This window comes from Hyperolius riggenbachi, chromosome 1 (assembly GCF_040937935.1).
Source record: "Hyperolius riggenbachi isolate aHypRig1 chromosome 1, aHypRig1.pri, whole genome shotgun sequence".
Taxonomy (NCBI): Eukaryota; Metazoa; Chordata; class Amphibia; order Anura; family Hyperoliidae; genus Hyperolius; species Hyperolius riggenbachi.
In genome coordinates this window covers 420,946,012-420,969,835 of record NC_090646.1, presented here as the reverse complement: position 1 = coordinate 420,969,835, position 23,824 = coordinate 420,946,012, and the positions used below count along the sequence as shown (strand labels likewise).

The 23,824-nt window shown below is 39.6% G+C and overlaps 1 protein-coding gene across 4 annotated transcripts in view; it reads right to left on the bottom strand.

The window, feature by feature from the left end:
- The window catches only part of PCSK5 (proprotein convertase subtilisin/kexin type 5), a 639,880-nt gene that overhangs the window by 480,382 nt on the left and 135,674 nt on the right, over window positions 1–23,824 (bottom strand). For all 4 annotated transcript variants that reach the window (XM_068236619.1, XM_068236638.1, XM_068236648.1 and 1 more), the window contains exon 3: window positions 5,748–5,861. In XM_068236619.1, the coding sequence (XP_068092720.1) occupies window positions 5,748–5,861 (114 nt within the window). The remainder of the gene's footprint in view (window positions 1–5,747; window positions 5,862–23,824) is intronic.

Sequence of the window (23,824 nt, the reverse complement as noted above, 5' to 3'; positions counted from 1 at the left end):
CCAGATTTGTCAGGTTCACTTGGTTGATGCACACATTTTCTCTCTGTTGTAATTAGCATTGCATTTTCTTTTCTTTGGAGACGAGTGGTGAATGGCTTGTTTTAGGAAGTGAGAGCCCTGGAGCAGGCTATTTGCGCCTGTCCTCCCCTTATGTGTCGCGCCCAGGTCATGCGCATATAGCAGAACGCAATGGACGTTAAGGTAAGTGCCTGTTTTTAATCTTGGGAGGTGTGTGCGGGCGGCTCTTCCCGGCGCTGGCCATGCTGGGGAGATCGCCTGCACCCCCCAGCCTCCACCTCCGAGGTGCCGCTGTGTGGGTTCCAGGCGGTGAGAGAGCCTGGGACCCCCGCGGCCCCCCGGTTGTATGGGGGCAATGGGAAGCCTCCTCGTGGCGCCCCTGGATAGTGCTATGTAGCATGAACTAATTCCCGCAGGGCAATTGTTTTGCGGTTTTTGGTTTTTGACCCTGCATATTTAGGCATGCGAAAGCAAATGCATATTTGCATGAGCAATGTCTCGTGATTAGCCAATAGGCCAAATTTGCAAAGCCAGATTTGTCAGGTTCACTTGGTTGATGCACACATTTTCTCTCTGTTGTAATTAGCATTAGTAATTACTGTGACAGGCTATCCCTGCATGTGACACTAGGCCATTCTGCCTCATTCCAAATATGATGGAAGCATAGTGAATGTTGGCATTTGGATTATTTAGTTTAAAGGTTAATTGCAAGTACAATTAGGGGCCTTCCACTATGCATGCGCTTCAATACAATTTTCAAAGCCAATGCGTTTTACACTGGGGAAATGGCAATTCTTCTTCTTCAGTGATGATTAGCGATTTTCATCAAAATGCATTCCCAGTGCCTACTGCAGTTTTCATGTGTTAGTGTTAAGTCAATGGAATGGTATTTTCAGTGTGGTCGGGTCCTTAACCTCCATGACATAAAACTGAATCTTCACTATTATTATTATTACCTGACAGGTACAGCTATGGATAACATTAGGAGAAGCCTCTGCATACCTTAAAGTGAACCTGAAATGGTACACTGGGCTTTATTTATACTTACCTGGGGCTTCCTCCAGCCCCATGAGCACCGTGGCCTATCTCGCCGTCCTCTTTGGCCCCTCCTTTCTTGCACTTTGCCTCTCGGTAATCCAGCCGGCTGTGCTCTTCTGAGCATGCACCTGCACCCCCTGTCGCGCTCCCACTGCCGGAAGCATTATGACGAGCCACACATGCGCAGAAGCCAACGACTGGCTGCAACTGACCGGATTACCGGAAGTCATAGCACCAGAAGCGAGGGGCCTAAGAGGATGGCAAGCAAGGCCATGGTGTTAATGGGGCTGGAGGAAGCCCCAGGTAAGTATAAATAAAGCCTACTGTACTATCTCAGGTACACTTTAAAGCCTCTGTCATTTTTGTTTCCCTTTTACATGAATGCATTGGCTTTTATCCTATATTTAATTCTATTTTCCACAATATGTCAAAACATATTACACCATGTAAAATATATTATTTCGCTCTTATGATGTTATATATACCCTCGTTTGTTATTCTGTTATTGCTCTTGAGGATTGCAGCAATGTCATTTTAATTACAGTCTTTTCGGCAAAATGTGCTTCGACACAAACAAAATCTCTAGTTAAAAATAAAAACACCATAGGAAATGCTCTGTGGTTTACTGAAATTCATGACCCTTATATGTTCCAGATGGAGACAATGTTGATGATTTATGTGAGCACTACAATCAATCTAACTGGTATTTACACATTTCTGCCAGAGGGTATTATTCAACTACAGGTTTTTTGTGTGAAAAAAAGTAAATGCGTCATTAATCATAAAGAAAACCTACCAATATTAGGTTAATGACTAAAGTGTTTGATAAACATGTCACTGTTGTGAGTTCTCTTTACTATCAAGAGGTAATTGCTCTTAATCCAAATGAGTATAACAGCAGATTTGTTTAGATTGTGAAGATCAACAACGCTTATCAAAGTGTGGAAGAGGAAACATACATTTTTACCATTTATGCTGTGATGGATTATCAGAGACAATGTGAACCATTTTATTACTATGATTAATAGAGTGATTTATGGTATGAGCAGAATGTTAAAAATAAAGGTACACTGATAAAATAGCATAATTATAGAAAACATCTGAAACAGTCTGTATGTATGTTGGATTATTGTGGCTCTGTACAAATTAACAAGCTGACACATCATTGCATTCCAGCAGATCTGGAGGTGTGTTTAGCTTCTAAGGGTAACAATGGTTGATTTGCATATATTCAGCAGTGATGCACTGGGAGACATCGCAAGCTCACTCCAACCTGAATTATCGCAAATTCTTTCTGTTTTAAGAAAGCAAACTCTTGTTTTCCTTAGTATTTTAGTAAGGGGGCTTTTAGGACTATTGTAGCCCCTCACACACTCCAATGAGTTCTGGTTCACCATGAGCTTGCTGGTTAGTCTGTACATAATTATAGAACATAGTCATCCCATTTATCTGTTAAACAATTACAGTCCTACAGAATGCAGAATACACTAACCCAGTAAAACTGTCAATCCACTCCATCAAACTGGTGCCTAGCACTGCATGAAAGAAGCATGCACCCTGTACTCTTCATAATCATTCTATAGCAGGTTAACAATGTGTTTCATTTTGCTAAAGGTATTTTTGTTTTCTTGGGGGGGAAAAAGCTAGAAACCGTTTAAACGACATCTGAATTTAAAATAAAAATCTACCCTGACTAATCCCCAACCACCATAGGGTACTAGGTGTGTCATATAAATATAATCTGTTAATCTTTTCTGAAAACTTCCACTCTCATAACCAAATCTACAACCTGAGAGATCTGAGACTTAATATCAACCGTAACCTCACATGATGATGCTTAGGCTCAGCAACTATCATGTTGGCTGCTACCACTAGTAATGGTGGAGAGTTATATCTGCAATGAAGAAGGTAGCATTGTTAGAAAGGTATAGATTAGGAATTAGAAAGTTTTGTTGGACAAAGTGCTCAGAGTAGATACTGGCTATGTGGCAATGAATTAGGTACTGGTCACTGAACCAAAAGATTTATCGTTGGAAGTATAGTGGAACAAAAATGACAAAAGGTACCTATCTGTTTTAGAAGAGTTAAGTTTGAGGTGTGTGGGGGTTGGAGAGGATATCAGTTAGGGTTACAAAGTAAAGGTGGCCATACACTTGTTAGATTAGCGGATAGATCATCAGATAGATTTCTGATCTATCTAATGTGTTTAGGAACATATTTTACTAGGAACAGATTTCCAATAGATTTCAGTTTGAAATCTATTGAAAATCGATCTGATGGCATTTTTTGCCATCAGATTTCAATTAGGGCCAATGCAAAATGATAAGCAATCTCAACAGATCGACCTAGATTTTCCAGCCTGCCAGATCGATTGAAATCAATCAAAATCGGTCACAAATCGATAGATTAGTCAATCGATTTTCAATCGACCAATCGATCGATCGATTTTGATCGATCAGTCGGCCAAAAATTGGCTGAGTGTATGGGCCCCTTTAGAGTGCTCAGATGTGACTCAATGTCGCCTATCCACTACTAACATCGCCAGCAAATACCCATCTTATACACATACAACTTCAGCTTCCCTTGTGAAAAAGACCTAACCCTTGTCAGTAACCATTGCAATAGGAATATTGCGGAGCACCTGAGACTTATAAAAGCTGCACTTTGTCTCATAGGAGTTTTGTTTACTGACAGACTCCCTTTAGCATGCGTTCTCTAAACTGGAAAATGAATGTTTATCTGTAAAGGCACATTTTTCCCTAAAAATACCTTTAAAGTTCTAGTTCAGGCAGTTTTTTTTATGTATATTGTGTAAAATATATAATAAGTTGTTTTTTGCATTATTAATATTTTATTACTTGGCTTGGTGAGTTTGCAAAACGGTCTTCTTGTGAGAATGCCAGATGCAACTTATGCTGGGCATACACGGTTCGTTTTTGAGCCATTTAGATGGCTCGATAGATAATTTCCGACATGTCCGATCTCCCGCTCGACCATTTCGCTGCTCGATTCCTGATAGCAGTGAATGGAAAAGATAAGAAAAACGAGCGGAAGATAAGAGGATCGACTGCAGAATCGAGCAGCGAGACGATCAAACGGGAGAATCGAGTGGCAAAAACGAGTTGTTTATGCCCAGCATTAGACTGAAGAGCAGTGTTTGAGCTGTTCAACCCCCTCCCTCACCCAGTTATCACCCACATGAGACAATCAGGCAGCTTCTGGGATAGGGCAGTATTTTACTGTCAACACAATTAGTTGACCCTGGCCTCCTCCTCTATGTTGCAAAGAAAGATTAAAGGGAACCTGAAGCAATAGGTATATGGAGGCTGCCAAATGCATTTTCTTTTTATCAATACCAGTTGCCTGCCAGTCCTGCTGATCTCTTTGCTGCAGTAGTGTCTGAATCACATGCCCGAAACAAATATGCAGCTAATCTTGTCAAGATTTTTGTCACAAACACCAGGTCTGCATGCTTGTTCAGAGTCTATGGCTAAAAGTATTAAAGGGACAGGATCAGCAGGATAGCCAGGCAACTGGTTTTGTTTAAAGACAAGACACATAACATTTACATCACGCTTTCCTCCTGGCAGACACCAACTGCTGCAGGGCTGCAACCACTTAGGGTGCAATCCATGGGCGACCAGGATCATTATGGAGCCTTTCCCAAAGGCTCCTTACTGTTTTGAGAAGGGATTCAAACCTTGGACAAAGGCAATAATTGTAACCAGTACACTATCCAGCCGACAGAATAACGTTAGCTTTAATAATTATATTGGGAGGGTGTGAGAAGGGTTAAATGCTTACTTAAAGAACCTCTGTTGCAAAATTCTTAAAATTTAAAATATATGTAAACATATACAATTCAGAAGTACATTTCTTCCAGAGTAAAATGAGCCATACATTACTTTTCTTCTATGTTGCTGTCACTTACAGTAGGTAGTAGAAATCTGACAGAACCGACAGGTTTTGGACTAGCCCATCTCTTCATGGGGGGGTTCACAGGGATTTCTTTATTTTCAAAATGCACTTAGTGAATGGCAGTTGCTCCGTCCAATGGCTAAAAAAGTGTGCGGTGAACAGGGAGACTGGCCAGCATCATTGTATAAATGTTTTTCAGGGAGTGTCTTTATAAAGAATAAAGGCCATGCTGAGAATCCCCAATGGAGAGATGGACTAGCCCAAAACCTGTCGGTAATGTCAGATTTCTACTACTTACTGTAAGTGACAGCAACATAGGAGAGTAGTAATTTATGGCTCAATTTACTCAGGAAGAAATGCACTTTTTATCTGTATGTGTTTTCAATTTTAAGATTTTCGTGGCAGTTCCTCTTTAAACACTAAGTATGAAATAACTGCTAAACTGTTGTTACAATGCTAGCTACAAACATTTAATTTAATTTAGCAGTGCGATGGGGTGGGCTGGATCAAGTAATATGCTTTGTGCTGGCTAAGGAACTCCCACTCTACTAACAATAAGAAGCTACTGGATGCTGCCAGACAGGTACTTTCAATATATCTATTGCAAAAGAAAAAAAAATACACACATACATAAAATTTTGAAAATTTCTAATTGCTGCACATTTACTATCAAATGCATTAGACATGGGAGGCTAAACAGCTTTAATTAGTACACTTCAATAAAACTTCAATAAAACTCACAAGAAATAAAGATGAATGACGAATGTACTTACAATATACCACATGCTTGCCCACTTAGGATCATTGAAAAAGGCAGAATGTATATTATTCATTTTGAAATCCCTCTTTGTTCTTCTTTTAACCACCTGTTGTTCTATCCATTCAACCTATCAGCAAAACAGAAAACAAGTTAGCATAAAGCATCATAAGTTCAAATTTGTGTCATATCTTTCTTAGTTTTCCTACTTCTTTTTAACAAAGTGCACTCTATATGACACCTCGAGATGATCATCTTTTCCATGAATAATGTATTGGAGTTCTTGATGCCTTGAGTCCTAGAATTGTTAACTTCATTAGCTTATCCAATTTTGCTGCAGCTTCAAATGGCCCTTCATAGTGATTTTATAGTAAATTGCAGTCATTGGAAAAGTTTCAAACCATCAGTTCCAGGCATATACGGCTCACTGCTTCACTGTCAATGAACTTTTCGATCAGCTACAAAATCACAGCCTTCTGTAGTTACTTAAATAGATTATCAAGTCATCCTAGCAATTTGTAGGTGGACAGACATGTATCATAGCTAGATATAGCACCATATTTGTAGCTGAGTAAAAGATGCCATAGAAAAATGCTACTACAAAACTGCTTATGGGACTTTGCTCTTCACCACTCCTCTCTTTGACCGGCTCAGTGGCACTCAACACACCTGGGCACCTGGGCTAGTGCAAAGGTGGCCACACACCATACAATTAAAAGATCCAATTTTTCACCAATTCAATAATTTTGATTGGTTGCTCCAAAAAATCGAGAGCTTTTCTTTGTTTTCGATTGATAAATCCGATCGAATTTCCCAATTTTTTTTCGATTTTTGGCGATTGGACATGTTGGAAATTTCAGACCAACTTTATCAAGAATTTTATGGTGTGTGATGGATTGTCAATTACTTGATGTACAGTTCTAATAAATTTTTTGAGCTTTCAATTATTTTATTCATGATTGGGGAACAATTGAACATAGGTGTGTGGTACATTGGTCAGATTTTTGAACTGTTACACTCAGTCAGAAAAATTGATTGCTATTCTTGAATTGAACAGATATTTAAAAAATTGTATAGTGTGTGGCCATCTTTAGAGCTACTTCCTGCCCTCTTAGGGAACAATATTTTAGAATCCTTTGCCAAGGGCAGGAAACTGCCCTGGCATTTTTTAGTAGGGATGTGGCTTAACAACAAACCTGTATTTTCTGGCAAAAAAGGTCAGTTTTTAAAGGGGCACTATTGCTAATTTGATCTTTTTCAGACCCTTTAACATACATATGTCTCTTTGTAGTAATGTTATGGCACAGTATATAGTCCAATATAAATGTAATTGTTCACTGCCACTAATGATTTATAGCCAGGCAGTCACGTCAGTAGCTTTCCCTTTCCGACGCCAATGCAGGACTATACCATTGTATAGTAGGGAGGCATCTGTTATTGATGGTAAGAGCTACCGTTATTTGAATCCCCTCTGGGCAGCTTATTTACCTTTCTCCGCTTTGTAACTGCACTAATGTGCAGTTACTCTGCTCACTGCAGCTGCCGTAAAGCGTAGGACGCAGCCTCCTCCGTACAGCGCTGACTGTGTGCGCTGTGTGGTAATTCGCTGCCAAGCCGCCAAGGACCCCTTTCACTAAGCTGGCAATGAAACGGACACCTATTGTTGTCCGTTTCTATGGCAACCCGATCGGCTTCTGCACTGCGTAGTCCTTGGTGGCCGGGCAGCGAATCACCACACAGCGCACACAGCCAGCGCTGTATGTAGGAGGCTGCGACCTACGCTTTATGGCAGCTGCTGTGAACAGAGTAACTGGGAGAAAGGTAAATAAGTTGCCCAGAGGGGATTCAAATAACGGCAGCTCTACCATCAATAACAGATGCCTCCCTACTATACAATGGTATAGTCCTGCATTGGCGATGGAAAGGGAAAGCTACTGACGTGACTGCCTGGCTATAAATCATTAGTGGCAGTAAACAATTACATTTATATTGGACTATATACTGTGCCATAACATTACTACAAAGAGACATATGTATGTTAAAGGGTCTGAAAAAGATCAAATTAGCAATAGTGCCCCTTTAAACATTTACTCAAGCTACTCTATTATAACTTCTGTGGACTGTGCTGATAGTGTGGAGTTTATTTTTACACGTTATGTCCGCTTTAAGGCTTGGTTTTGAGTCCTTACAATGGTTTTCTTTATGATTAAAATATGATTCCATTCTGTGTGGAAAGATGCACTGCTAAAAAAGTGCTTTATTTAAAGGACACCTGAAGTCAGAGGGATATGGAGACTGCCATAGTAATTTCCTTTTAAACAATATCAGTTGCCTAGCAGCCCTGCTGGTCTATTTGGCTGCAGTAGTGTCTGAATCAAACCAGAAACAAGCATGCAGCTAATCTTTCCAGATCCGACAATAATGTCAGAAACAACTGATCTGCTGCATGCTTGTTCAGGGTCTATGGATAAATGTATTATAGGCAGAGGATCAGCAGGACAGCCAGGCAACTGGTACTGTTTGAATGGAAATAAATATGGCAGCCTCCATATCCGTCTCACTACAGTTATCCTTTAAGTTCTATGCCTCTGTAAAGGGACTTCATGCTTGTGTACACAAATGCATTTTAGGATAACCCAATCTAGTTTTCATACTGAAGATACAATCATAAATTAAGTTCACAAAAGAAAACTATAACTTAGCCATATGATTATTCTCTGGAAAAAACAAACATTAAGCTTTGGGAAATGGTTAACTCTCTGCCACAATCAGAAGCTAATTTCCGAGATCACATTCAAAGGCAACAGACAAAAGGAAAATAATAATTCAATGCTGTGTGATTATTTGTCGTGATTCACTCAATTAAGCTTTCAGATGGAGAACCGTCTGAATGAAAGTATTTTCCTGAGCATAAAGACTGGGCACACTAGGTTACACAACGTCAAGTCAATTTCTTGAAATAATTTGAAAATAATGGAGGTACTAAATCTTTCGGTCAAATGTTCTTTCAGAACTATGTTTCTGGCTTAGTTTTCCACCATTGTTGGGTTGTACAGATATGCACTTTGGGTCCTACAGAAGAAAAGCGCTTTACAAATGTTTCATTGTTTTTTGTAGTTGTACAGATGACACTACATTCCTTGGTCATGTGACCTCTTTTGTTCAGGCCTGTTCCATACAATAACTTTTGTGATAATTCCAGCATGTTCTACAGACTATTTTTATTCAATGACCTGCAATGGCAAAATATACGTATGCTGTATGTCAGCAATACATAAATAACAGCTTTTGGTCATAAAACATATGTAACTGTAATGAGCAAAATTTCAAGTGATGTGTTTTCTCTGCATTGTCATTCATTTCTGGGGGTTTGAAAAATCATGTTTTGGATCCAAAAACTCTGCACATATTAACCACTTTACCCCTGGCGGTACAAATTTTTCCGTACCTTTTTTCCCCCCTAAAAAAACAGGGATGGAGAAATCCGTACCTTCCGCGCTACCGCGCGCTCGTGTGCACGCTCCCGCCGCTCGTGCACGCCGCTGCCCGCTCGCCCGGAGATCAATGAACGGGAAAATCCATTCCTGTTCGTTGATCTAAACCCCCGCAATGATCTGCTGCTTCTTTGAGAAACAGCGCGATCATTGTGATTCTCCCAGCCTCCTACTGCTTCCTGTAAGCGTCCTTCCGGACGCTTACAGTCGCATGTAAACAGACTCACTGTGGCCATCTTGTGTCCAAATAGTAAACTACAGCCTAAAGTATTTTACACATACAAATACATTATTTTACACAATAAATTAACTCATTACCTCCCACACACATTACCCAACTGTAATTTAAAAAAAAAAAATACAATTAAAAAAAACATAAATAGTTACCTTAGGGACTGAACTTTTTAAATATTTATGTCAAGAGGGTATAACACTGTTACTTTATAATCTACAGGCGTGTAATTAGTGATGGACGCAAAACTGAAAAAAATGCACCTTTATTTCCAAATAAAATATTGGCTCCAAACATTGTGATAGGGACATAATTTAAACGGTTTTATAACCGGGACAAATGGGCAAATACATTTCATGGGTTTTAATTACAGTAGCATGCATTATTTAAAAACTATAATGGCCGAAAACTGAAAAATAATAATTTTTTCCCACATTTTTTCCTATTTTCCCATTAAAACACATTTAGAATAAAATAATTCTTGGCATAATGTTACACCTAAAGAAAGCCTAATTGGTGGCGAAAAAAACAAGATATAGTTCATTTCATTGTGATAAGTAATAATAAAGTTATAGACGAATGAATGGACGGAGCGCTGAAAGGTGAAAATTGCTCTGGTGTTCAAGGGGTAAAACCCCTCAGTGGTGTAGTGGTTAATAATGCAGAGTGTATAATAACTAGTTACATAGAAATTAATAAAAAATGTTCACCCTAAAGGACTTCCAAGATGAGGAAGTAAATACAGGTATTGCATATACCTGTCATCCTCATGCCATCCTGAAGCTGACCTCGGTAACCCCAGCCCCCCCCCCCCCCCCCCCCGCAACCCTCATTTTAGCTACAATAGGACCTGTATTAGGCTGACCCCCCGTCGGGTCGGGACCTGCGACCCGGAAGATGATCTCTTTGCGCATGCTCAAATTGCCGCAAATACGTACTGTGCATGTGCAGTATGACTGGTTTGATGCTGTGGCCGCACTTCCGGTGGCCTTCTGAGTGTAGCGCACACTCACGCTGTGAAAGGGGTCCCAACGAGATGAGGGACGCCTAGTAAAGGCCATATTGCAGCTAAAAAGAGCAGTGTGGGACAACTGAGGAGTGAGGACACAGTCGGCGTCAGGATGGCATGAGGATGACATGTATATGTAAAACCTGTATATACTTTCTCACCTGGGAAGTCCTTTAAATGTAAAGACATATTTTTAAGTTTAAACAGGAAAATACAGGAAAAGGTGAATGAAAAGATGATGGCAACCAATTGAGGTATTACGCTATGTTACTTATATCACCCACAAGCAGCAACCAGAACCTAGCTGGTCCCATTAGGCATGCTACGGTGCACCTTTTAGAGGCCAGAAAAATAAAAAATCTAGTCATTCCATAAGAATAATTTGCTCCTCTGAGGACAAAATAAATGTAGCATAATATTCTGCATTTATAAAGGTGAATTATACTACATGAACATGAATTAAGAGGTGAATTAACTACAACAACCTCACTGTTAATAATAGCTTTTATTCTAATTTCTTTCCTGATTCAAATATAGTATCATCTATGTATATTACCGTATATACTCGAATACAAGTCGACCTCGTATATAAGTCGACTCCAATATTCAACCCTCTTAAGCGTTAATTTTTTATTGACTCAAGTATAAGTCTACCCAACAAAGTTAATGTCTGCACTTGGGGTTTAGGAGGGGTTAATGACTGCACTGCATACAGTATTACAGCGATTAATCCCTCCTGTCCCCTAAGTGCAGCCAATACCTCCTCCAGACCCCAACGTGCTGCTATTATTCACTCCCTTTTATGCAGTTCAAGTCCCCCTCCCCCCCTGCCCCTTTCCTTGTTAATTGCTGTGGCCAGGACTTTCAGACCTGTTTACTTGGCATTTCCTTTATCAGGAAAGTGTCACCTACCACAGGGTTAATTGCTGTACACGGGAATGTAACTATTAGTACACACATAACTCAGTGTGCTCAGTGTTGCCCATGACTCGTGTACTAGTCGACCCCTATACTTTTATGAAGTGAATCAGACCTAAATTTCTAGACTTATACTAGAGTATATACGGTAAGTATGTTGTCATCTTGAAATTGTTAATTAAATGCAAACTGGGAAAAATCTAAAGAGTGTTCTCTATAGGAGCAATAAATGCTCACTGGGCTGCACTTAACCTGAAATTAATCTTTTGTTAATAGCATGAATATATGAACAGTGTTTTAGATCCTTATTTTTTATATGCATATACAAATACCCGACACTGCAAAGTGCTACTAGCAGAAAATGCCACACAAGTGTCATCCTGTTGTACCTATCTAAACAAAAAAAAGGTGCGCTATTTCCAGGATCTGGCATGGGTCTCGGTTGGAGTGCTCAGGACACTCAAAATATACCAACCCTTGATAATTGCCACTCACAAGGCATTTCAACATTGGCCTCAATTCACTAAGCAGTCTAGACTAGTCTACTAATGGTTTTTAGTCTACTGATGATTTGGCCAGTTGCCTTAAAGTGGAATTCACTATAGTTTTAGACCTGGTCTAAAACATTTGGTAATTAGGTCGGTAAAGCAGGGGAAATGATCAAAAGATGCAATTCACAAACAAGTAGCTATGACTGACATCCTCCTCCTTTGATGAGCTCTCCTCTGCATACAATTAATCCTGCATAATTAATTCAAAAGGTTCCATCCTCACATCTAAAATACCTCACAGAATTACTTTACAAACAGAAATCAGCTGGTCTAATCTCTATCAGAAAAGTGGGCGTGGTTACTCCTTGTTTGCCTTTGTGAATTGTGTAATTACTGAATGTTACACCAGGTCTAAAAACAGGTCGAAAACATTACACCAAACCATCAGTAGACTAAAAAACATCTGTAGACTAGTCTAAACTGCTTAGTGAATTGAGGCCATTGTTGCTCCAAGTACCAAATTTTCAATGTCCCAGGTCCTATGACTCTTCTTGTGGGAGATCTTGATGTTGATTGATTTTACACCTCCGTATACATGACCATTTGGACCAAACTAGATTTACTGAGATTAGTGAATTTTGTAGGTAATATGAGAGTGTAGGACATGTCAGAAATTCAGTAGCCGAATGGCAGTAGTGAGGTGGTTGCATTTTCAAGCTAGAAATTTTTTTAGGAGCCTCCCTTGTTAAGGAAGAGGCTATGAAGTCACTGACATTGTTTGACCAAAAATGCGCAGAGAGAAGTGCCTCAAGCTGCAAATGTTATCTTGGATGTACTCCCTTCTTTTAATGGGTGGGCCTAGCACTCCTATCAGCTCTCCTATCAGCAAAAATGGAACAGGCTGTTACCTTTCTGTGGAGCAATGGAATACATTGTTTATTAATACTCATGAATTTTAAATTCCAGATGCTATGGTATAGAACACCAGAGCGCTTTTATAAATATTACCCTGCTGTACTGATTGCTGTTGGAGATGTTAGGGGTCACCCGAGGATCCATTGATATTGCTTGGGATTGCCCCTTAATACGGCCCTTCTGGAAGGAAGTGCATAAACTTACTAAACGCATCAGGATCCCACAACTGTGTTGACATAGACAATCATATTACTTGCAACAAACATATCCATGTAAATTTGGGCATTCTTTCTTTCTTTCTTTCTTTCTTTCTTTCTTTCTTTCTTTCTTTCTTTCCCCCTACTGTGCTTTCTGCTCCTCCAGAGACCTATTTAAGGCTTCTTTACTCATTATCTCGTCCAGAACAGCTGCAAGACTTCTCTAGAGCTACTCTCACTGTACTTCATTGTATAAAACAAACTTCGACTTTAATACATTAAAATGGGCCCTAAAATTAACAATTCAAAATCTCCATGCAATCTTCCTTTCTGTATTAACCAGACATTATTAAGAAACAATTTTCCCATCTGCCCTACCTTTAGAATCCTATGTACCCTGTGATTAGACTATAACCTCTGCTGGACAGGCTCCTTTCTCTGCCAGGGTAAGTTTGTAGTTTTCATCCCACATTATTTTTATACAGCAAATTATGTTGGTGCTACTTGGAAATTTTCTGAAATTCATAGCAAGCTACAAATATTTTTTATAACATTACATTTCAAAATGACCTTTGAAGCACTGAAAAATGTTATATAATTTCTTTAAAGAGACTGAAATTACATTTAAATGTTATAAATGGTTCCAGCTATACTTACAGCATTGACACAAATCTTAAACTAAATAATTTGCCCCATTTTACTAGTAGTGCTGGAATCATGTACATACAAACTTACACAATTACCTGTTTTACAATAGTGGTCAATCAAAAATAATTGAGAAATCAGAGAATAAAGAGCTTTCTTGTGGTTGAGAATAGGTTTAAATTATATATATTAATTCACCACATGTATGTATATATATATATATATATATATATATATATATATATATATATATATATATATATATATATTTGCACATACAGTAACCTCAATGTAAAAAGGCAAAAAGTCGGGATAATAAAAATTGCACCCTGTAAGAAGAAAAGTAGTAGCAGTAGGGTATTGTACCGTGTTAGCCATCAGTAAAAGCAAGAAGTTTTAAATCAGGATGATACCATTTATTGGTTAACTAAAAAGAATACGAATAAGCAAGCTTTCGGCCTTGCAACCTTCGTCGTGCTTACAATCCTGTATGCTTGCAGGCTGATGGTACAGACAGCTTTATACATGCAACATCAAAAGGGAAAACATAGATTTTTTTCAAGCATAAATACATGTCATTAAGATGCCTTAAGTGAAACAGAACATCTAAATTGAGTGGGAGGTTGTTAGCTGAGATAAGACTCTTGTTTACACCATACTCACCATACTCACAGACCTGGGAGTTGGACTGACACAGAGGTATCGTAAATTCTGTGTTCACAAGTTTAGCTATATAGGCTGAGAAAGAGTTTAAATATCATCAGTCTCATACCAATATAAAAAGTTTTTGTCCTTATTCAAGCCCTTGTCCACTGCTTTGAACCAGTTTATACATTTTGTTTCTGCTGTTAATGATCATTTGATGTTTTGAAGCCACCCTTCAGGGCAGTGACACGAAGATCATAAATGCTGTGTCGATTGGAACGAAAGTGTGTAGCAACTTGGAGTTCAGATTTGGTATCGTTAATAGTGTGCCTGTGTCCATTCATACGCCTGTGCAGAGTTTGTCCAGTTTCTCCCACATACATAACATTGGGGCATTTAGCACACATGATCAGATATACCAGATTGGTGGAACCACAGGAAAATGTGCCTTGTACTCTGTACTCCTGTTGTGAACCTGGTATCGTTAACCTGTCAGTGGAGTACATGTGTCTGCAGGTCCCACACCTTTTTTGCAGGGTGATGTTCCGTTTTGTTGTGGTATATTCAAAGAACTCCTGACAATCATCTGTTTTAGATTGTGTGCTTGCCGATATGACAAGAGGGGAGGTTTAGGGAATATCTTTCTCAGTCTGTGATCCTTGTGTAAAATGGGATGAAGTTCCTTAGCAATCCTCCTTAAGATTTCCAGGTGTGGGTTGTAGGTGACAACCAAAGGGACACGGTCCTCTTTCTGGTTTTGCTTATATTTCAGGAGTTCAGTCCTGGGAATGATGTTGGCTTTCCTGATTTGGGCCTCAGCCACAGGAGGAGTGTTCTTAAGGCGATCCAGGTGCTTGTCTCTGTCCATCCTGTCAGAACAAATCCGGTTGTACCTTATAGCTTGGCTGTAAATCATAGAGTTCTTAATGTGCTTGGGATGAAAACTGTCATAGATTAGGTATATGGGACGGTCTGTGGGTTTGCGATACACAGAGGTTTGTAGGTTGTTACCCCTGATGTATATGGTGGTGTCCAGAAAGTTAATCTCTGTGTGAGAGTAGGTAAGTTTTAATTTGATTGTAGGATGGAAGGCATTGAAGCTCCTGTGGAACTGGAGAAAATCATCCTCACTAGTGGACCAGATGATTCAAATATCATCAATGAAGCGGCAGTAGGCCATGGTTTTAATGCGACATGCATTTAGGTATTCCTTTTCGATTTTGGCCATGAAGAGATTTGCATACTGTGGTGCAAATCATGAACCCATTGCCACGCCCATCTGCTGTAAATAGAGGTCCTGTCCAAAAGTGAAATAATTATGAGTGAGAATGAATTTGATCAGTCCAGCAATAGACTATACAGGTATGCCCTGACCCTGAAGATATTTACGACAGGCTGCAATACCATCATCATGGGGGATGTTCGTGTACAGGGACTCCACGTCCATTGTGGCCAGTATGGTTCCCTCAGGTACTGGGCCGATGGCTGTCAGTTTGTTCAGGAGGTGGGTGGTATCCTGTATGTAGCTGGGTCTTTTACAGACAAGAGGTTTCAAGATGTTTTCCAGCCACCCTGAGATGCTCCCTTAGATTATGGGCCTGCCTGGGTTTCCCTCTTTGTGGATCTTGGGAAGCCCTGGACAAATACATCAACAAATTCAGACGCAGAATCTCTGACAGGATCCTGAATAAAAGAAAGACACACTGTAACGATTGTGGAATTCTCTCCGTGATCAGCGCACAAGACGTGCGCTGACACTGCGGAAATCCTCCACGAGCGTGTAATTTGAGGGAACCCAGCAAAAGGTGCAATGCACCTGTAGAGGGAAATTCCTGTTGGCAGGTGGAGCTGTGGAGTGCAGAGGAACCGCTCCTCTGCCCTGCCACACAGGCCAGACAGGAATTGCACGAAGGGAAGAAACGCAGGGCAAGATAGCCCTGAAAGGGGGAGATCAAAGTGACAGAGGGTATGTGTGTCCACCAAACTAGTCGCCACCCTGCGACGATGAACACACAACCATGAAGACAAAGTGAGAAGGCAATCACCAGGGATGGCGATTGCTAACAGCGACACAAGACCGAATAAGCACAGATGAGGAATGTATGTATGTCCACCAATCTAGCCGCCACCTGCGACGGCGGACACACAACAAAGGAAACCGAGTGAGAACGCAATCGTCTGAGAAGCGATTGCGAATAAGATTGAGCAAAGGGATAGATTGTATGTGTGTGCACCAAACTAGTCGCCAACCCGCGACGGTGCATACACAACAGCAGATATGAAATAGGAACGCAATCGCGAGAGAGGCGATTGCCAGAGGTGACACAAGGCTACAGCAAGGCAGAGCACGAGAGTAGCAAAGGCACAGCAATTATACAATGAGAAGATAGGGAAAATAACAAAGCTAACTAAACGCGAACACCGCACTCATTCGCAACAGTGCACATGTTTATGCGCGGTCTCCGCGTGTTAAGCACAACAGAGACAAGCACGCCTAACTAACCACCGACAGACAAACATGAAACACAGGACGCGAGCGCTTGCTTAACAGTTACCTCACCGAGCCTCCAGCAAGCGTTCGTAGCAGACAAGACAGATACACGAAAACAGGAATAAGCGAGAGGATAGGATCCACAGCACTAGCGCAAGAGGCTAGTGCAATCCAGGAAGACAGAACAAAAGGATCCACAGCACTAGTGCAAGGCGAGTGCGATCCAAGTACAGAAAGAGAGATGGAGATCAGACGAATTCACAGCACTAGCGGAAGGCGAGTGCGATCCTAGTAAGACAGATCAGATGAGATAGCTGGTAGCAACCGCTGCTCCAGCTATACTCCAAGAACAACAGATCAGAACGACCTCCTGTCGACCACCGCTGGGACAGGACAATCGCAACAGACAAACAAAACAGATATGCAATCCTAACTGCACTAGGGAATCTGCCTAGTGCAGTCTCAGGAATTACTCTAAGCTAATCTTCAAACAATGAGCAAGGCTGACACTTCAGGAGTGTTACACAGGAACTAACCCTTATGACCAGCCCAGGTCTGTGATATCACATGGTATATATAGAGCAAGCCTACAAAGGATGTGGCTAGGCAATCTGCATGACAAACGTATGCAAATTCCTCAGCAGCAAGCTGCAAAATTGACAGAAGGTCTCTCTTCCAGAGACCTGCAGAATGCAGACCTGAACAGTGGTCAAAAGGCTGCCTGCCTGCGCAGGCAGCCACGCGGATCCTCACACACAAAAATTTAAAATAGGTTGTTCCTTATTAATTTAATTTCAGTATTAGTTTTCATGTTTTATTTTAAATACTTATTTTAACTGTTGGGTGTTTAAAATATTATATGTGAAAAACAGAAAAGATAATTCCTAAAAAAAAAATAAAATGTAAATCAACCCCAAAAGTACAAATTACAGTATATGACCCCAGAGGGAAACTCTCAACATAATTTTCTCCCCTGCCAGAACACTAAAATGTGAGGAAGACAGTTCTCACTTTGTGCCTCAAGTCGACAACATATTTTTCCATTTTTGTATTCCCTGAGAAAAAAATGCAATTTTGACACATTAGATGGGTATCTCAATTCACGCATCTTATATAGGTATCTCAACTCACGCATACAGAGAACACACTCAATTAATTGCATTCAGCAGAAGTGGTGAGTATTGCACATTGTTCAGCTTTGCTGGTAGTGTGAACGGCCCCCCTAATGCTGGGTACACGTTACTTTTTTTTGTTCGATTCTCCGACCCGATTGTTTTTGCGGCACGATTCCACACTCGATTCTGCTCTCAATTCTCTTATCTTCATTTGTTTTTCTTATCTTTTTCCATTCACCACTATGAGAAATAGAGCGCGGAAACGATCGGGAGCAATATTGGACATGACGGATTTTATTTATCTGAGTCATGCCCACAGCACTACTTGGTAGACTGAAGGTGAAATAACTCAAGAGAGACAAGCAGTCATGGTGAACAATTGTAGGTTGAGGGATAAAATAAAATGTCCACACACCTTTTCGGGTGACAATTTTAATACATTCTTTACAGATGCATCTAATTGAATGAATCAATGAATGGTCTTCCCCCAAATTAACTGATAACACTCAGTTGATAGGGACTATGATCAGGAATACAGGAACATTTTGATTAGAGTGGCAAGTGTTTAGTATTGCATTGAGCAGTACACTAGGCACACTGCCAAGCTTGCACTAGCCTGATCACATTTCTACTACAAGTCTATATAAGTGACTGTGATTTACTAATTCCCCATACACATGTGCCTGTTAGAATTGGCATATGCATATTTACTAAGAAAAAAAAGCTACATGAATGCATGGCCCACAGCCAATGATTGTTGTATGGGAATTCAGAAATTTGAATTCCAGCTGTCCATAGTGGTACAGAATTCACTTGCTCAAAAGCTCGTAAAACTACTGTGCCTATGAATTTACAGTGTGTGGGGATGTATCTAAAATATTTTCGCTGACTTTTTTTTATCATGAAAAGGTTTATAAAATAAACGCCAACCCCAACAACATCAGTGCACCAGTGGCGTGCTACCAAAGGACCCTAACACCCTTTGCAGAAAAAAGTGGATGAGGGATAGATTAGTCCTTTCACTTTAAAGGATCACAGTTTGAGGAATATTAGCAATTTACTCACCCCCTTGCATCCTATAATTGATTAATTAAGCTGATGAATGGGAATTGTGAATAAGCTTCCCCTACCATGTTTATATTAAGTTATAATTGAACATCTTCAATTCAGACACTTTTTTTATGGGTTTGCTGTTTTGAAGTGAAAATTTGAAATAAAAAAAATGTTTACCCTTTGTGGTGGCGCTTACTTTGAAAGCAAGTTCGGTGTTCCCCTTTGGTGGCCCAGGCAATCACAGCTTATGAACAGGAGTTTTTTTTTTCAAGAGCTCATATATATATATGGCTTGCGTGCAGCATTTGTCAGCAGTCAACGACTGCAAATCAAACTGCCTGTTTGAGAACTCTAGCTGGGATACATGGGATGGCAGTGTACTGGCCATGTTTCGGCTTACATCCAACCATTCAAGAACTGTGCTAGAAGTACCGCTAAACCGTCTGTGAGATCTTTATACACACAAAAAGAAAATCCCCTTAATGTTTAAAATAATAAAAATGCTATATGACAAATGGAAACTGCATCCATGCTACTAGTCTTTAACTTATTATATCTAGCTGCTGAAAGAGAATTTCATATTCATTATTTTACACCACTGGAAGGTCCACATAATAAAACCCCAGCCAGGATAAAGTCTCAGGGCCCGTTTCCACTTGTGCTGTGCGAATTAGCCGCGGAAAACACAAAAACGAATTCATACGTGGATCCGAATTTTACTGCAAATTCGCGGGCGTTTTCGCATATGTTAGTAAGTATGCGAATTTAACCATGTCAATGCCTGTGTGCTGTTACATTGATTTTATGCGAAAATGCCCGCAAATTCGCTGTAAAATTCGCATACGAAAACGCATGCGAATTTTGATTCTAATGGCTCTGCTGTGCAGATTTTTCCTGCACACAAAACCGCACAGGATTTCTGACAAGTGGAAACAGACCCATCCACTTGTATTGGTTATGCGAATCTGCATGCAGAAAACGCTTGCAGATTCGCACAAGTGGAAACGGGCCCTCACAGAGATGAATGGTTTAAGAAAATTACATTCTCGCTTGCACATTTCTGACTGTAGCAAGTTAACAGAAATAGTGTAGATAATCTCAGTGTTCATTAAGTGGAAGCTGGTTTCAATGAGGTTCTGTCGATGAAAAATTACAAAGTAAGGATGGAAAAAGACAAGTCACTTTCAAACTTGCTGTAATGTTTCAAAAAAGAAAAAAAGACTAGTCCATTTAGTTGGAACAAATGAAAATCCCTGCAATCTCAGAACCCCCCACCTGATCTACAAGAAGACAAAAATCCTTTATAGGTGAATCCTAATTTGGTTTAGCAGGAAAAAATAATCCAAATTGATTTTTATAGCAACAGGATATGGCCATAGATCAATATTCTTGTGTTTACTTTGTACCCATTTACATCTTGGTATTTTTTGTTTTAATGCAACCAAAACATTGCTGAAACAATGCACTTTGCGTGCTAGAACTCATTACTGTAACGCTTCACATCTTCAAAGTTATCACATAAAAGAATACACATAACAGATGAAGATTAAAATAGAACTCTAGCCAAACATTTTTCTTATTAATTTTGGATAAAGCAGGTAAAATGTATGCCTCTGTCAGGTTTTTATTGTTTTACACACCCCATTATGTGTGTTGCGTGACGCACGTGCTTAAATGCACACTTAATGCGGCAACTACTCTGCAAGTAAAAACACAAATGTTAATTCATAGCATAGTCAATTGTTTTCACATGTTCATGCAGAAATCCACTGTAGACTGTGTTAGGATAACAGGATCTGTCACAGTTGCAATGTATGGGTAGTGTGTTCATGTATTGCACAATGCAACCCATATGAGGGCTAATTTCAGAAAGTTTTTCTATTGCATAATCTCACCTCACTTATTAACTTACAATTTAATAACTTACAATCTCTCCTTAACTGACTTAACTCATGATTTATCTTTCCCTATTTAACTTAAAAAGGAGCTGTCAGCCATACTATCTCAGGAAAAAAAACACATGTAAAAGTAGATAAATACTTGTTCCACTTACATAACATATGTATCCCACATTTTGATTTTAGTGATGTTTCTATAGTAGAAAAAAAAAAAAGAAAATCCTTCTTAGGATTTTCCATCTTGACTCTGTCTATTTTGAAGCCAATCCTGACATCATTTCCTCTCTTACTCTGTCTGTGTTTGCATTGGCCGCCCTCCTCCAAGTCTTCAGACACTCCCACCCAGCTCTGCAATAGAAAGTGCATTGTCATTGTGTGACTCTGCAGCTTCTCAGCATGAGAAATATTGGCTAATCAGAGAGGAACAGAGGTGTGGAAGAGAAAAATGGATGGAAAGAGGCTTCAGCCAATCGGGCTGCATTAGTTGAGTCTGAGGGAAAAGTAAAGAAGAAAAAAAGAAAACCCAGCATGCCCTGAAACTTCCTTTGTGCAGCAGATGTACCAAATTAGAGCCAGGGAAACTGGGGATTGATCTTTGATGGACAAGTAAGAATGATTTTAAACTTTTGTGTTGCCTAGTTTGCATCCTTATTACTTGTTTACTAGATAAAACGAAATAATTGATTTTTGATTTGATGCCTGACAGTTACGCTTTAACTCATGATTTATCTCTCTTTAATTGACGTAACTCATGGTTTATTTTTCCTTAATTTACTTAACTCATGATTTATCTATCCTCCTCTGTTTATCTTATGAATTATCTCTCCTTTTCTTTTTATCCCAGGCATTAACTCTCCTTATTTGTTTATCTCATGCATTAACTCTCCTTATTTATTTATCTCATGCAATAGCTCTCCTTACAGTTAAGTGAAAAATAAGTACGCTTTGTGAATCAAACCTGAAGGTGTTTAAAGAGGAACTTCAGCCTAAGCAAACATACTGTCATTAAGTTACATTAGTTATGTTAATTAAAATAGATAGGTAATATAATCTCTTACCTGCCTTGTTTTAAAAGATCAGGCAAATGTTTGATTTCATGAGGGCAGACATCTTTTTGGTTAATGGGAGGTGAGAGGGAGCATGAGACACAGTTCCAACTGTCCTGTGTGCTGATTATCCCTCCCAGTTGCTAGGCAACGTGAATAACAACATAGGAAATCCCATCATGCTTTGCACAGCATCAGGGAAAAAAAGCCCGGGCAGTTTTCTTTGATGGGTAGAGATTAGCTAAAAATGCAGCTAAAATGATGCTTTGGTAAGAAAAACAAAGTTCTGATGCTGTGAAACTGTTAAAGAAATGCCAAGCCTTTTCAGTTCTGCTGAGTAGATTTTTAGTCCGGAGGTTCACTTTAAGCACCCTAGGGGCCCTCTTCCAATCACAACTGTGATGATTGCATACATGTGATGTGATTTTAGCCATTCTCTCCACCGTGCAAGTTTTAGCACTTTTGGCACTTTTATAGCAGTAATAATGCATCATAATTGTGTACACGAGAGAGGGAGAAAAACAGCTGTATCAATTTTTATGTTTCTGAATTGTAAGAGAATCATATAGAACCATATTTGCTAAACAGTTTTCTTGTGCTTGCATAGATTTAACCCAAACACCAATGCAGGTAAAATGCAGCAAGCACTGCACCGGCATTTAGGTAAAAATCCAATTGTACAAGTGGTAAAAGGGCAAACTAATTACTTTGTTAATCAAGGTATCCTTTAATCGATAAGTTGTATCCAATCTGAAAATTAGATCAAAACATGGCAAGTGGAGAAGGGCCCTAAGAGAGCTTTTTCATCATATGATGTGTCTGTATGGCAGCAGGATAGAAAGCAAGTTGAATTTCAAAATCAGAAAAGAATTTAAGAATAAATGTCCCTGGAGAATTGTTATAGGGGCAGGAGGTGAGGTAAAATATCTTCAAAAGAGACACCAACTGAAGACCTAAGGGAGATTGTAAGTCCTGCTATTCTATTCAAAAAATAGATTGAGTTTCACCTTCAGGACCTCGGCTATTTAATACCTTCACAATGAAAGCAAATATTGCCATTTTATGTTTAGCTTCAAACACTTACTACATTTTGTATCACCATAAAGTGTATCCTGCTCAACACTTTTCTGGCCTGACACAATTCTATATACTGGGCTTGAATTACTAAGGTTCCCTGAAGCTCTGGAGAACTCTGGAGAGCCATGGAGAAGTTATTAACCAGAATAATAATAATAATAATAATTAATATTGATTTATAAAGCGTCAAAAAATTCTGTGGTGCTGTACACAGTAAAAAAATGGGTTACAAAACAATGCAGACAATGGTGTACACAAATATACACAATACAGAATTGGTAATTACAGTGGCAAAAATAACATGATTAACAAAATGTATAACAAATTCCAAGGCACAAAAGGGTAAGCCCTTGCGAGCCTACAATCTCAATCAATAAATAATGACTTCTATTGGGTGGCAAACGTTTTGTCTTTGTCTAGATAATGACAGACTTAAGCATGGATTGCTGCTAATGGTTTTATATTTAGCATAGCTTTCTAGATTGCTAACTTTTATTAAAAGTCACAGATTGCCCAGCAAACTCATGGTGAACCAGAACGCCTAGGAGTGTGTAAGGGGTTACAAAAGAAAAGACCAAAAAGCCCTCTTAAGACCCTAGGAGTTCGGGTTTATCATGAGGTTGCTGGGAAGTCTGTAACTCTGGGTTTTTCAGGTCGTACCCCATAGAGCCACATTAATCCATGCAATGCATGGATGAGGACCAGCCAGTCTGAAACAGTCTGTATGCATGTTGTATTATTGTGGCTCTGTACAATTAACAAGCTGACACATTATTGCATTCCAAAGGATTTGGAGGTGTGTTTAGCTTACAGAAACAACAATGATTAATTTGCATATATTCAGAAGTGATGCACTGGGAGAAATCC